Source organism: Chrysochloris asiatica, unplaced genomic scaffold, assembly GCF_000296735.1.
Source record: "Chrysochloris asiatica unplaced genomic scaffold, ChrAsi1.0 scaffold00061, whole genome shotgun sequence".
Lineage (NCBI taxonomy): Eukaryota > Metazoa > Chordata > Mammalia > Afrosoricida > Chrysochloridae > Chrysochloris > Chrysochloris asiatica.
Genome location: NW_006408579.1, coordinates 2,929,919 through 2,944,500, shown reverse-complemented (window position 1 = coordinate 2,944,500; position 14,582 = coordinate 2,929,919). Strand labels below are relative to the sequence as shown.

The 14,582-nt window shown below is 37.5% G+C and overlaps 1 protein-coding gene across 1 annotated transcript in view; it reads right to left on the bottom strand.

The window, feature by feature from the left end:
- Window positions 1–306: 306 nt before the first annotated feature.
- The window catches only part of CD80 (CD80 molecule), a 69,675-nt gene continuing 55,399 nt past the window's right edge, over window positions 307–14,582 (bottom strand). Inside the window, exons 4-5 of the mRNA XM_006864202.1 lie at window positions 13,645–13,962; window positions 307–596 (exon numbers count right to left, since the gene is read on the bottom strand). Of these exons, the coding sequence (XP_006864264.1) occupies window positions 307–596; window positions 13,645–13,962 (608 nt within the window). The remainder of the gene's footprint in view (window positions 597–13,644; window positions 13,963–14,582) is intronic.

Here is a 14,582-nt window from a genome sequence, read left to right as displayed (position 1 = left end):
TGATGATCCACAATGGGAATGAATTCTCAGGAAGAGGCTTCGCTGTGAAGGAAAATATAATAATTTCAGATCTAAAGTGTTTCCCATTGTCTGATACCTATTCTATGCCTCTAATAAAAGTAGTTTCATAATATTATAGCTATACCTTTGTACGATGACCTTAATAAGTCACAGCAGCACTTTAATGATCATTTTATTTATTGATCTAAAAATACTTATCAAAGTCTATACACACAATTCTAATGTATATCTGATTGAGCTATTTTCTTCTTAGATTCTATTCAGTAAAAACCTCCCCAAATAATGTCACTTACATATTATCCAAGAGAAGTTTTGTGACACTTCTTTGTCTCCATACTTGATAACACAAATGAACGTATGGTTTCTTGTCAGATTGAAACAGAGTTCACTGCTGATAGTGTAGAGTTCAGTTTCAGGATCTTGGGTAACTGCAGGGTTCATCACATTTAGTTCTTCTCCATTGTCCAACCAGGAGAGGTGAGGCTCTGGAAAACCTCCAGAGGTTGAACAATTTATCTTCTTAATGTCAGTAGATTGGTTTCCTAAGTCAGTTATAATAGGATCCTGGAAGTCTACTGAAGAAATAATGAAGATGTTAGAACATACAGCTTCATAGCTGTGTGTGTGTATGCACAAACATAGGAACACACATATTGAAGTTCATATATTTTAAATAAATTACCTAACATTAATAAGAATGATAAAATAAATTATGATTTGCTATTTCACATAAATCATTAGTAATATTATTGTTGTTGTTAGGTATTGTTGAGTCAGATCCAACTTATCGTGATCCTTCCTACATACAACAAAATAAAACACAATCTGGTCTTGCATCATCCTTACAATCATTGCTATATTTCAGTTCGTTGTTGTAGCCACTTTGTCAATCTGTTTTTTTGAGGGCCTTCCTCTTTTTTGCTCACCCTCTACTTTACCAAACATGGTGTCCTTCTCCAGGGAATGTTGTTGTTGTTGTTGTCAGGTGCCATCGAGTCAGAACCGACTCATAGCGACCCCATGAACAGCAGAACGAAACAATGTCCGATCCTGGGCCAACCTCACTACCGCTGCCACACTTGAGTCCATCAATGATGCCACCTGGCCAATCCGTCTTGTTAGGGGTCTTCCTCTTTTTCTCTGACCCTCCACCTTACCCAGCATGACATCCTTCTCCAGCGACTGTTTCCTCCGGACAATATGTCCAAACTCGAGGGAATAGTTTCTCCTAATAGCATTTCCAAAGTACATGAGATGAAGTCTTGCCATCTTTTAATGCCTTCTATGGAGCCAGAGCATTCTGGCTGTATTTCCAGACAGATTTTTTTCTTTTTCTGGAAGTCCATGGTATATTTACAGTTTGTCACTGACATCATAATTCAAAGCCATCAATTCTACTTCAGTCTTCTTATAATGAATAGGCATTCACATGCATATGAGATGTCTGAAAATGGTTTGGATTAGGCACAAAACAACATCTTTGCTTTTTAATACTTTAAAGAGATCTTTTTCAGTAGATGCACCCAATTCAACACATTATTTAAATCTTGAGTGCTGCTTTCAGGGTCTTTGATTGTGGATCCAAGTAAAATAAAATCCTTGACAACGTCACCTTTTCTCTGTTCATCATGATATTGTTTTTGGTTCAGTTTTGAGGATTTTTGTTTTCTTTATGTTTATGTGTAATCCATACTGAAGGGTATGGTCTTTGATTTTCATCAGTAAGTACTTAGCATCCTCTTTGCTTTCAGTAAGCAAGGTTATGTTATCTGCATAATCCAGGTTGTTAGTGAGCATTCTTCCAATTGTGATATCATGTTCTTCTTATATAATCCATGTTTAACATACAGATTGAATAAGTATGTGAAAGGATGCAACCTTGATGCACATCGTTCCTGATTTTAAACCACACAGTATCCCTTGTTCTGTTTAAATGATTGATTCTTGGTCAATGCATAGGTTTCCTATGAGCACAGTTAAGCATTCGGAATTTCCCATTCATCACAATGTTATCTATAATTTACTATTATCCACACAGTTGAATAAGTTTGTATAGTCAATAAAACACAGGTAAACATCTTTTGGTATTCTCTACTTTCAGTCATAATCTGTCTGACATTAACAGTGAAATTTCTCATTACATGTTCTCTACTGATCTGGCTTGAATTTGTGGAAGTTGTCTGTGAATGTACTCCTGCAACCATTTTGGAATCATCTTGAACAAAATTTTACTTGCATGTAATATTAATGATATTGTTTAATAATTTCTTCATTCTGTTAGGTTATGGGTTATGCATGGGTATGTGTTTCTTCCATTCAGTTGTCCAGGTAGTTGTTTTTCAAATTTCCTGTCATAAACAAGGGAGCTTATCTATTTGTTGAAACATTCAATTAGTATTCTATCAATTCCTGGAGTCTTGCTTTTTTACCAATGTCTGTAGTTCTTTCTTCAGTACCATCAGTTCTTGTTCATATGTTACCTCCTGAAATGGTTGAACATCGACCAATTATTTTTGATACAGTGACTCTATATTCCTTCCGTTTTCTTTCTTTCTTTTTTTTTTTTTTTAAAACCTTTTATTGTAAATTGAGTGAAGGTTTACAGTGCAGATCATCAGTTTTTACATTCAACAAACCGTATGCTTTACTTCACTACATGGTTGCAATCTCCTCCATGTACTAACAGTTAACAGCATTTCACTTAAATTTTTACATTCCTCCTTGTGTCTCCCGCTACCTTCATCTTTCCTCTGCTAATCTCCCTCTTGTTATATATTGCTTGCTCTGTCACCCATGCTAACATGCATCTACCCTCTAGCCCATGAGTACCCCACCCCCATGACCATCCTAGATTGTTTCTTTTATCAAGAAAAACTTTTTACAACATTGGTCTCATACAGTGGTTATCCTTTTATGATTGGCTAATTTCACACAGCATAATGTCCTCCAGGTGCAATCATGGTGTGAGGTGTTCACAGATTTCTCGTCAACATTTTGTACTATTCCATTGTGTGTATGTACCAAAATTTGTTTAACCATTCTTCTGTTGATGGACATTTAGACTATCTCTATCTTTTTTATATGTCTCTTGTAGATAGCCTATAGAAGAATCCTGTTTTCTTATCCATTCTGCTCTTTATGTCTTTTGACTGGTACACTTAATCCATTTGCATTCAGTGCAATTATCAGTAGGTATAAATTGATTGTTGTTATTTTCTGTGTGGTTTGTGTGTGTGTGTGTGGTGCTGCTGGATTCTTTGTTCCACATAATTTTCTATGCTGAGTTCATTTTGTTTGTTTGTTTTCTTATCATTTTCATTTCTGTTATGTTAATGTTTACTAAATCTTTCTAATTTGCCTTTTTTTTTTTACTTTGATGTGCAGGTGTATTATTTTTCTTTGAGGTTATCATGTAAATTATTAATTTTTTGTTGCTTAAAACAGTCTGTTTTATCTTGAGATCTGCTTGACTTCCTTAACAATCACAAGTTCTATATCTATATGATTCCCTCTTTTTGCTTTGTAATTGACTCCATTATACATTGATATCTCTGGCTCCCTATTTTTGGTTTTGTAGCTTTGGTTCACTTTAAAAACTTCTATCTCTGGATTGAGTTCTGGTGTTGTTGTTATGAATCGTAATCTTAGGTTGTTGTCTGCTGTTGTTTCTCAGTGCAAAGAAAACCCTTTATCATTTGTGTAAAGTTGGTCTGGTCATTACACATTCATTTAATTTCTGTTTATCAGGATATATCCTAATTTAACCATTATAATTGAGGAACAGCTTTGCTGGATATATGATTCTTGGTTGGCAATTTTTCTGTTAGAGTTTTGCATTTGTCATTCCATTGCCTTCTTGCCTACATAGTTTTTGCTGAGAAATCAGAGGTTAGTCTTTTTGGTTCTCCTTTGCAGGTAACTTTTTATTTATCTCAAGCTGTCTCAGGGTTCTTTCCTTGTCTTTGATTTTGGAAAGTTTGATTATGATATGTCTTGGTGATTTTCTTTTGGGATTTATCCTGTTTGGGGTTCATTTAGCTTCTTGAATGGCTATCTACTTGTCTTTCATGATGTTAGGGAAGCTTTCTTCCAACAACTCTTTGACAATTTTCTCTATGCTTGTCTCTCCCTGTTCTGAAATTCTGATCACCCATAAGTTGTTGCTATTGATAGTGTCCTACATAACTCTTATGCTTTCTTTGGATTTTTTCATTATTTTTTCTGATTGTTCTAACATACTAGTATTGAGAGATTTATCTTTCGTCTCACTAATTAAGTAGCTTTGCATCTACTTCTTTGCCCTTTCAATGTCCATTTCTGAGATCTCAGTTATAATCTTCTGATTTCTAATTGCAAGTTATATATTGTTTCAAAATTTGCATTTATTTTGTCTGCTTTTTCTTGTAATGATTTCCTGAATTCTTCCAAATTTTTCATTGTGTTCTCTTTTCATTCATTGCTTTTTCTATTAATCTTTGGAAGGTACCTAATTATAATTCTTTTCAATTAGATCTATTTTTACCTTTTCTTCTTCAAAAACGTCTCTGGCTTTAAATTTTGGTCATTTATTTGAGCCATTCCCTATTGCTTCTTAGTGTGAACTAAAATTGTTTGTTTTTATGGGACATTGTAAAGTTTTTATATTTGTAAAATAAACAGTGCAATTGTTGGCTCCAAAAGGGAGAAATTTCTTGGAGGCTCCTGCAATTCAAGGAGCTCACAAGGTTGTTGTGGAAGGGTGTGTGACAACAGAGTTCCTGGCCCTAGATGGAGTTCCTATTAGCCTCAGTGTTATCTATGTTCAGGGCACTCAATCTGTAAGTAGTTCATGAGGCCCTTGATGGAACTAGTTTCACTGTCTGTTAGGATGACAGGTAAGCTGGGTCAGGCTGACTGGTTAAATGCTGGTCTGGTAGCTCTTTGAGTTTTGAAGGTCTGGAGCCAAACCCACCTGAATCCAGGCACCAAAACGACACACAAAAGCAGTACAGCCGGCTCCCACATCATGCTGACATGACTTTTTTCAGCTCTGAACTCCTGGAGAGCAGGGTCTGTGCTGGGTGCACGAGGATGGGAACAGGTCAAACTTCTGGTCACTAGGGCAGCATGAGGAAAAAGAAGAAATTGTACCTTTTTCATCAAGCTTGTGAATTTGTTCTTCCAGGCCTCCGTCCACTGCCAAAGCTACTCACAAGATTGTCAAGTCATATCTGGCCAGCTGTTCACCAGTCAGTCCCCCTCTCTTGCCATCCTTGCTCATCCTCTACTTCCAGAAAGCACTCCACTCACCTCTCTAACAGGGTATCAGAATATTCATCTGTGTCTGTTTTATTTTGTATCTCACATCTTTGTGGTAGAGGGTCTGTGTAGTGCATCTACCTAATCTGCCATCTTTCTGGAAGTCTCCTTCCATCTTCTTTTGGTGCTTTCTGTGTACTTCTATTTTGCCCACACACTCCTTCAATATTGCAAGCCTTGAATTTTTTTTTCCAGTTTTTTCAACCTGAGAAATGCTGAACATGTTCTTTTCTTTTGGTTGTCTAACATCAGGTCTTTGCACACTTCATTATAATACTTTACTTTGTCTTCTTGAGACACCATTTGAAATCTTCAGCTCAGTTCTTTTACGTCATCATTTCTTCCATTTGCTTTAGCTACTCTACATTCAAGAACAAGTTTCAGAATCTCTTCTGATATCCATTTTGGTCTTTTCTTTTTTTCTCTGTCTTTGAAATTACCTTTTGCTATCTTCATGTATAATGAAATCTTTTATGTCATCCCACAATTTGTCTGACCATTAATTACTAGTGTTCAGTGTATCAGATCTATTCTTAACATGGTGGGATACTCATGGTTGTACTTTGTGGACCTATTTTAATTTTCTTCAACTTCAACTTGAACTTTGTTGCTGTTGTGGCATGGAGTCATTCTGACTCATAGTGACCCTGTATAGGCTTTCCAAGGAGTGGTTTGTGGGTTTGAACTGCTAACCTTGCGCATGAACAATTGATGGTTTGTTATGCATTTGGCTGGCCTGTTCTGACTGATGATACTGAGCTTCCCCATCATCTCTTTCTATAGATGTAGTCAGTTTGATTCCTGTATATTCCAGCCAGCAAGGTTCACATGTATACTAGCTGTTTATGTTTTGTTTTTAAAGTATTTAGTCTTGCAAAGTTCTATTGAGAGTTGTTTCTGATATCCAGATCATATTTCCCTACTATAGATCCTTCTCTCTTTTTCTCCAAACTTTTTATTGTGAATTGAGTACTTTACAGAACAGATACATTTAGTGTTGTTACAAGTATTGCAATCCTTTCCATGTACCTACCATCAGTTAACAATATGTATCTCTATTCACTTCAACTCTTGCACTCCTCCCTGTGTCTTCATCTTTCCTGTGCCAATCTCCCTCTTGCATATTGCCTTCCCCATTACTCAAGTTAACATGTATTAACTTGTTATTAACCAATTAACTTGTTAACACCAAGTTAATAATTTTCCCTTCCATCCCACTCCTGGTAACTATCATAGATTTTTTTTTTTTTTTTTTTTTTAAGCAAGAAAACCTTCTCATAACATTTTACAGTAGTGGTCTCATACAATATTTGTCCTTCTGTGATTTACTAATTTCACTCAACATAATGTCCTCCAGGTTCATTGATGTTATGCTGAATGTTTCACAAATTTGTCATTATTCTTCAATGTTGTGTACTATTCCATTGTGTGTATGTACCAGAGTTTGTATCCATTCGGCTATTGTCTCTTGACTGGTGCATTTAATCCTTTTATGTTCAGTGTAAGTGTTGGTAGGTATTAATTGATTGCTTCCCTTTTGCTGCATGATTTTTTTTTGTGTGTGTGTGTGATGCTGCTAGTTTATTTATTCCACATAAATTTCTGCACTGAGTTCATTTTGTTTGTGGGTTTTCTTTTCATTATCTTTGTTGCTGTTGTTTTAATGTTTACTAAGACCTCTGATTTTCCTCTTTTTTATTTTGATATGAAGGTATGTTAATTTTCTTTGAGCTTACCTTGTAATGTATTCATCCCTCCCCCATTTTTTATCTTGAAATCAACTTGACTTCCTCACCATTTGAAAGTTCTGGATCTACATTATTCCCTCTTTTTATTTTGCAGTTTGTTTCATTATAAATTGATATCTCTTGTTCCCTGTTTTGAGTCTTGTAGGTTTGTTGTACTTTGGATATTTCTATATCTGAATTGACTTCTCAGTGGTGTTGTCATTTATGTTAATCTCAAGTTGTTGTCTAATGTTGTTGGTTTTCAATCCAAAGAATATCTTTTAGTATTTTTTTGTAAAGTTAGACTGGTCATTACAAATTCCTTTAATTTCTATTTATCTGAAAATATCCTAACTTTGTCATCATGTTTGAGGGACAACTTTGCTGGTTATATGATACTTGGTTGGCAATTTTTTTTCTTTCAGAGTTTTGTAGGTGCTATCCCATTGCCTTCTTATCCACATAGTTACTGCTGAGAAGTCAGGATTTATCCTTTATAGTAACTTTTCATTTTTCTTGAGCTGCTCCCAGGATTTTTTCCTTGTCATTGGTTTTGGAAAGTTTAATTACAATATTTCTTGGTGATTTACTTTTGGGATATACCCTGTCTGTGGTTTGCTCAGTTTCTTGAATGGTTATCTTCTTGTCTTTCATGATGTTAGTAAACTTTTCATCCAGCAACTCTTCAGCAATTTTCTCTGTGTTTTTTATTTTCTCTTCATGTTCTGAAATTCCAATCACCTGTAAGTTATTCCTCTTTATGGTGTCCCACATAAATCTCAGACTTTCTTCCTAATTTTTCATTCTTTTTTTGTATGTGTGCTGTAAAAGGAAGCTTTATTATTTTCATTTGGTCCAGGGCTTGGAAGAAGAGGGCCTTCAGCATATTGACTATGCTGCCTCTGTGGCTGGAGAGCAAGGTTCAGGCAGAAGGTCTGAGGAGAACAGAGGAATGCTGAAAGGCCCTCCACAGGTTGTGGGATTCCACAGGCTCTTCCTAGTTGTGCTTGAAAAGGGAGCCTCTCAAAGAGATACTTGCCCAGCCATGCCTGGGGACCGGTCATCCTACGGAGGTTAGTCAAGTGGTCGCCCATCTTCTTGATAATTTTAGCCTCCTTGTCTAGGAAATGGTTCTCCAGAAAGTCACAGAGATGGGGGTCGTATGGGTAGCACCCACAGCATGCAAATCCAGAAGGGTCTGGTTCAGGTTTTTCTCCAATCAGGTTGTTCTTCCAGCTTACTAATATTGAGAGATGAAGTCACTGATTTGGGGTTTCACGGATTCAAATCTACTTCTTTCAATATATTGTCCATTTCTGAGATATCAGCATTAGTTTTCTGGATTCCTATTTGCGGGTTTTGTATTGTTATAAAATTTGTATTTATTTTGTCTGCTTGTTCTTGTAGTATTTTCTTAAATTCTTCTTTTTTTTTTTTTTTCCTGTGCTCTCCTAGTTTTCCTAGATATTTTTGTCAATCTATTGAAGGTACATAAATATCATTTCTTCTCAGGTTGTTCTGTTACCTTTTCTTTGTCAGAAATGTTTCTGGCTTTGGTCATTTGTTTGAGCCACTCTCTCTTGTTTTTTTTGTTTTTTGTTTTTTTTGTGTGTGTGTGTGAGCTAAAGTCATTTGTTTTCTCTAAGATATTGTGATGTTGTTGTATTTGTATTTAATTGATGATAGTACTTTGGTGTGTTCTTACACTCTTAACAACTTTTCCTTAGTGGGTGTGATTAGAGAATGGCAAGGTACACTGTTATCCATTCGCCACTTGTGCATCCAGTTTAGGGTGCGTTTGGCTGGTGTTGGTGGGTGTCCACTGTTTATCAATTGGCATAAGAGCTGGTATTTATTCTAGTCCAGTGAGTGGAGTTTCAGAGGGTACAGTTGTGGCTGAGCTATTTTGACATAGTTGCTGTCTTCCATTTGGTAGGGCAACATGAAAAAACACATAGAGGAAAACAAAACAGAACAAGCAAACAGCAGGAAAAACAAAAATATAATAAAGAAGAGAAAAGAAATAAAAACAGGCAGTAGCAAGAAAAAAATAATGTATGTAAAAAGAGAAAAGAAGGACAGGAAAATAGATTAAAATAAGAAAAAAAAATAAATGGAAGAGGAAAAGCCCTAAAAAACCCCCACCAAAACAAACAAACAAAAAATCTCAAAACCAACCAAACAAAATAGAGACGGAAGATTAAAAGAGAGACTAAAGAGTGGTAAAGAAAAATCTAGTAGAAAAAAGAGAGAAGAGAGTGGGAATGAGAAATAGAAGAAAAGAATGAAAACAAAAGTGGAGAAAGAAAGGATAAAAATCAAGGGAAGGGAAGGAGAGGAGGAAGAAGAGAGACTAAAGAAACAAAAACAATGAAAAACGTAAACAAAAAAACACCAGTGCAGTAGTTGGATCCAGAGAAGAGAAAATTTGGGGAAGCTCCTTCCATCCAAGGAATTCATGAGGTGGGTGGAGGAGGGACATTATGGCTGCGATGGAATTTCTATATCCCTAGGTGTTGTCTGGAGTCCTGGTGTGGTGCGGTGGGTTAATGCACCAGACTCCAAGGTTAATGCACCAAACTGCAAGGTTGGTGGTTCAAGCTCACCGGAGACCCTATACAGAGTCGCTATGGGTCGGAACCGACTCACTGGCACTTAACAACAACAACAATAACAACAAATATATATATATATGGAGTCATGGTGTGGCGCTGTGGGATAATGCTCCAGGCTGCAAAGCCGTTTGAACTGCAAGGTCTGCCGTTCAAGCTCACCAGCTGCTCCTCGGAAACCCTATACAGGGTCGCTATGGGTCCGAATAGACTTGACGGCACTTAACAACAACAACAGCTGTTGTCTATGTTCAGGGCACCCAATCCCGAAGCAGTTTATGGAGGTTACTAGTTCAGAGTCTGTCAAAACCAGCGGGCAGCTGGGTCAGGGTGGCTGATGATAGAGTTTCCTGCTATTCTAATTCTGGTCTAGAGGCTCTGTGGGTTTTGTAGATCTGGAACAGAGACCATCTGAATCCAGGCACCAAGCCTGCCTCACATGGCCTCAGAACCCTGAAAGAGCAAGGTGTATGCTGGGGGTAGATGAGGATGGAGGCCATTTCTGTTAACCTGGTGGGGGAATGGGGTTCAAGAAGGAATCCAAGCTTTTACATTTTCCAGGTGAATCTCTGCCATCTGTCTGTCTCTCCAAAGATGTTCTCGAAAATTCTCGACAGGCAGGCTGCATCTGGCTGGCAGTGTGTTCACCAGTTAGTCTTCTTTCACCATTCCTGCTCAGTTTCTACTCCCAGTAGGTAGGTATTCAGTTCACTTCTCTAACTTTTTCTCTGGAACTCAGGATTCCAGGATTGTTCTTTGTGTCTGTTTCATTTGGTCTCCTGTAACGGGTTGTATGGCATGTCTGCCCACTCTGCCATCCTGCTGGAAGTCCGATACAGATTCTTCTTTGTTTTCAACTTTCTCATTTCAATCATTAGTAATTGTAAATGCATGCTGATTACATATTTGATCAATTTCAGACTGTAAAAGTTAGTAAAAATCTTCAATTGTTTCATCATTGACATTCATGGTTGGTGTGTTTCTTAGTTATCTAGTGTTGCTTTGACAGAAATACCACAAGTGTACCCACTTTAACAAACAGAAAATTATTTATTTTCTCACAATTTTAGAGGCTAGAAGTTCAAATTCAGGATACTAGCTCTTTGGGAAGGCTTCCTTTCTCTGTCATCTGTAGACGAAGGTCCTTATCTCTTCTGAGCTTCTGTTCTTGGGTGGTCTTCATGTGGCTTGGTGTGTATCTTCCCCATCTCTCTGCTTCTTAGCTTGCTTTTAAATCTCTTTTATATCTCAAAAGAGAAAGACTCAAGATAAACCCTATCCTGATCCCGCCTAATTAACATAACAAAATAACCCACTCCCAAGTGGGATTTTAATCAGACCCATTGTTGTTAGGTGCTGGCAAGTCAGTTCCAACGCCTAGTGACCACATAGTGACAATATTGTTTCATTAATGTACAACAGAATGAAACTTTTTTGGGTCTTGTACCATTCTCACAATTGTCGTTAAGCTTGAGCCCATTGCTGCTGCCATTGTGCCAATCCATCGCACCGGGGGTCGTTCTCTTTTTTGTTGACCATCCAGTTTGGCAAGCATGATATTCTTCTCCAGGAACTGGTTCCTTAAGATAATATGTCCAAAGCATGAGAGGCTATGTCTTGCCATCCTGACTTCTAAAGAACATTTTGGCTGTACTTCTTCCAACACAGATTGTTTGTTTTTCTGGCAGTCCATTGTACTTTTATATTTTTCTTCAACACTGTAACTCAAATGCATCAATTATTCTATGGTTATCCTTATTCATTGCCCAACTTTCACATGCATATGAAGGTATTGAAAATACCATGGCTTAGGTCAGGTGCACCTTATTTCTCAAACTGATATCTCTGCTCCTGAACACTTTTAAGAGGCCTTGTGCAGCAGAGTTACCTAATGCAATGCATCATTTGGTTGCTTGACTGCTGCTTCCATGAGTTTTGATAGTGGGTCTAAGCAAAATGAAGTCTTTTTGACAACTTCAATCTTTTCTCCATTTATCATGACAGCATTTATTGGTCCAGTGGTGAGGATTTTTGTTTTCTTTACATTGATGTGCAACTCATACTGAAGGCTCTTGTCCTTGATTTCCATCACTAAGGGTTTCAAGTTCTCCTCACTTTCAAAGAGCAAGGTTGCATTAACTGCATAATACAGGTTGTTAATGAGTCTACCTCCAATCCTGATGCCATGTTCTTCTCCATATAATCCAGTTTCTCAGATAGAGGTTAGGAATTGCAGCACATATTTTTCAGGGACACAAATCAATCAATTAGTCATATGAATTGATTTTCCTTGTAGGTACATGTAGACACTGATAGCACTCTGTTTCAGCATGGAGTTTTTTTTTTTTTGATAATGGATGTTACGCTATTCCTCTTAAATTCGTTATTCTTGTCATAGTAGGTCATATGCTTGTCTGATATGATGTACTTCACTTACTCATATTCCAATTATTAATGGTTAAAATAGCTGTTTTTTCTCATTAATACTGCTGTACAGTACAAGGACTAATATGAATCTGTTATATAAATTTCCCCCCACTATATGGGGAGACGAAGACACCTTTTAGAAAAAGGTGAAAAAGTAGGTTTACGTGAATAAATATTGGCATATTCTTACATTTGTACGAAATAGAGAGAAAACTAATAGGTAACGTTTTTGGAACTCTTGATATTTGCTAGGCCTGGATATTACTTCGTCTAACCGACTCCACGGCACATAACAACAACAACAAAATCTCCACACAACACTGTGAGATAGGTTGTATGTCAAAAAAGATCAAATATCCTTCTTACCCAATAGTAGAAGGACTTGCCCAAACAGGGCTTTGATTTGTGAATTAATTTCCTTCCCTGTGGTAGGCATAAATTATGCAGAAAATTCTTTAACAACTACTTGGCCAGGGATCTCTGTTGGGTGAAAGCTGAAAATATGAAATAAGTCAATCTGCATTTTGAAAGTTGTTGTTGTTATGTGCCGTGGAGTCGGTTCTGACTCATAGCTACCCTGTACAGGGTTTCCGAGGCTGTAAATCTTTACGGGAGCAGAAAGCCTCATCTTTCTCCCGCAGAACAGCTGGTAGTTTTGAACTACTGACCTTGTGGTTCTCAGCCCAATTCGTAACCACTACGCTACCAGAGTGGCAGAATATAATAGTACAATAGCTACAGTAATAGTCATTTAAATACTGTTTGCAAAATATGCCTGCATTGCTCTTATACCTTTTAACCTATATTCACAAAAATACATTACTGGAGCATATGTAGTTAATAGCACAGCTACATCAAATCAAAGATTTCCTCTTATAATCCATAAGGCACTTCAGAGCATTACAACATTTCAGGATAATCATCATGGACTTGGATTGTCAAAGTGCAAGAAATATACGTTGTTGTTATTGTGAAGTGCCATTGAGTCAATTCTGACCCATAGCGACCCTGTATAGGGTTTCCAAGGAGCAGCTGGTGAGCTTGAACTGCCAACCTTGCAGTTCAAACGGCTTTGCAGTCTGGCGCATTAATCCACAGTGCAAAGTTTGTGAAAAAATGGATTGAAAACAGAATTAAATTGTTTCATGAACTTTATGAAGCCTCCTAGTACATTAATGGGAGTGCTGTGGCTCTGTGAGATAAGCATTGGACTGTTAACCACAAGGTCGGTGGTTCAAGCCCATTCAGTTACTTTGCTGGAGAAGATGAGACTTTCTCCTCCCACAAAGATTTCCAGTCTCAGAAACCCTATACCTGTTGCTACGAATCAGAATTGACTTGATGGTACTTAACAACAATAATAGCAATAGCAAGTACATTAATAGATATTTCTAAGACATCTTGAGAAAACAGGGTTTATTGTAAAATATACAGTCTTACCTAAATTAAATGAGATACACTGCTCTTTGGCAAAATCTCTACCCAACTCATTGGGAGTATGTCTTTAAAGCAATAAGAGTGTGCTGACCTAGAATAAATTAAAAAAAAATCTCACCAACCTATAATTGATAACTTCACCACAGCCAGGTGTTCCCGCTTGAAAAATCCTTGATCATTCTTCTGAACAACACAAGTGTACTGGCCCTTGTCTGACAGGCGCAGAGCCAGGATGACAATGGAGAGGTTATTGGTGATGTCTGCAATGGTCCGGTTCTCATACTCGGGCCATACCAATACCTTCCCAGAGATGATAGTGAGCACCACTTTATCATTCTTTTGCCAATAGATTCGAAAATTTGTAAGTTCGTTAGGGGGAACACTGTAGTCACAGGATAGTAGTGCACTCTCCTTCACCATCTTGGTCAGCTGGCTCTCACCTGAGAGGAGGTAAAAAGAATAAGATTTTATAGGAACTCAGGGTGTTGCATGTAGGAACTGTGCATAATCAGAGCACTCAATCTTTTTAGTCCCCAGTGCTTTTGAAGGTTTTAGAAATCACTGCTTAGAAAACTGAATATGATTGCATGAAAAAAAATTTGGTTTCTAAAATAATTAAGACATATCATTAAAAATACATTCATGGGTGGAGTGGCTAGAAGAACAGAAGATACTTCTTGAAAGAAAGACCGGCTGGAAAAATACAAAACAATATAGGCATTCCAATTGATTACTATAAAAACAAGCAAGTTGCTCGTCTAGGAGACATCAAGGCAAGTGGTCGGGTCCCCTCAGGGCAAACCCCCTTCCAAGACTAAGACTCAATGGGAATACACACTCTGATTAGTGACCACATTTGTCACCGATAAGGGGAAGTGAGGGAAAAACAGTAATGAAGCTGCGAGCTAAGCCCTACAATGTTCAATAGACTCCTATGAACCCTGGTGGAGACCTGGTTGGCCAGCAGTGTGGCAAGACCTGGGGACTCTTGGTCCCAGGGTCAATGATATAGCCACAGAGGACTAGAGTGGAGAGTGAAGCGTCCAGCTGATAAGAAGAG